General features: G+C 41.0%; 1 protein-coding gene across 4 annotated transcripts in view; it reads left to right on the forward strand.

Moving 5' to 3' along the window:
• LOC106874393 (uncharacterized) overlaps window positions 1–940 on the forward strand; it is a 125,336-nt gene that overhangs the window by 119,427 nt on the left and 4,969 nt on the right. For all 4 annotated transcript variants that reach the window (XM_014922111.2, XM_014922110.2, XM_014922112.2 and 1 more), the window contains one exon: window positions 351–490. In XM_014922111.2, coding sequence (XP_014777597.1) covers window positions 351–490 — 140 coding nt within the window. The remainder of the gene's footprint in view (window positions 1–350; window positions 491–940) is intronic.

Genomic DNA, 940 nt, shown 5'->3' on the forward strand with positions numbered 1-940 from the left:
TTGGGGGGACAAACACACACACACACACACACATATATATATATATATATATATATATATACAAATCCACTCACAAGGCTTTGGTCGGCCCGAGGCTATAGTAGAAGACACTTACCCAAGGTGCCACACAGTGGGACTGAACCAGGAACCATGTGGTTGGTAAGCAAGCTACTTACCTATAGTTGGATATCTGCATAAAATTAATAAGTGCCTATAGACAAGGATTTAATCTTAAGTGAACTAAAAAACAAAACCCCACTCTCCAGCAATAAAAATGGTATTTGAAAATATTGTTGATATAAGAATCTCATGTTCATGTGATATTTCCATGCTTTTATATCTGCTTCCAGAACTGCAGCTCGAGAACTTGGAAACATTGACTGTTTTACAAATGAGCAGCACAAACTTTGGGTCCAAAAAGCCAAAGATGTATACCAAGATGTTGACAAGTGGTCAGATTCAATAATTGCAAGCATGGGAGCTGTGATTAGTAAGTAATAGTAACATATGCTTGTTGTTTTGTTAGATTTGGATATATAAAACATCTCTTCAAAGACTTACATTAAAAAACCAATAAACAGTATTGCAGGAGAAATACCTAGCTAAGGATAAACCTCTGTACCTGGCTTTCGTTGACATGGAGAAAGCCTTTGACAGGGTCCCCCGATCCCTTATCTGGTGGTCAATGAGGAAACTTGGGATAGAAGAATGGTTAGTGAGAGCTGTGCGAGCCATGTACAGAGATGCTGCCAGTAAGGTGAGGGTTGGAAATGAGTACAGCAATGAATTCCGGGTAGAGGTAGGGGTCCACCAAGGTTCCGTCCTCAGACCCCTCTTATTTATCATAGTCCTCCAGGCAATCACAGAGGAGTTCAAGACAGGTTGCCCCTGGGAGCTCCTCTATGCTGATGACCTTGCCCTAATTGCGGAGTCACTATCA

The sequence above is a fragment of the Octopus bimaculoides genome, chromosome 5 (assembly GCF_001194135.2).
Source record: "Octopus bimaculoides isolate UCB-OBI-ISO-001 chromosome 5, ASM119413v2, whole genome shotgun sequence".
Taxonomy (NCBI): Eukaryota; Metazoa; Mollusca; class Cephalopoda; order Octopoda; family Octopodidae; genus Octopus; species Octopus bimaculoides.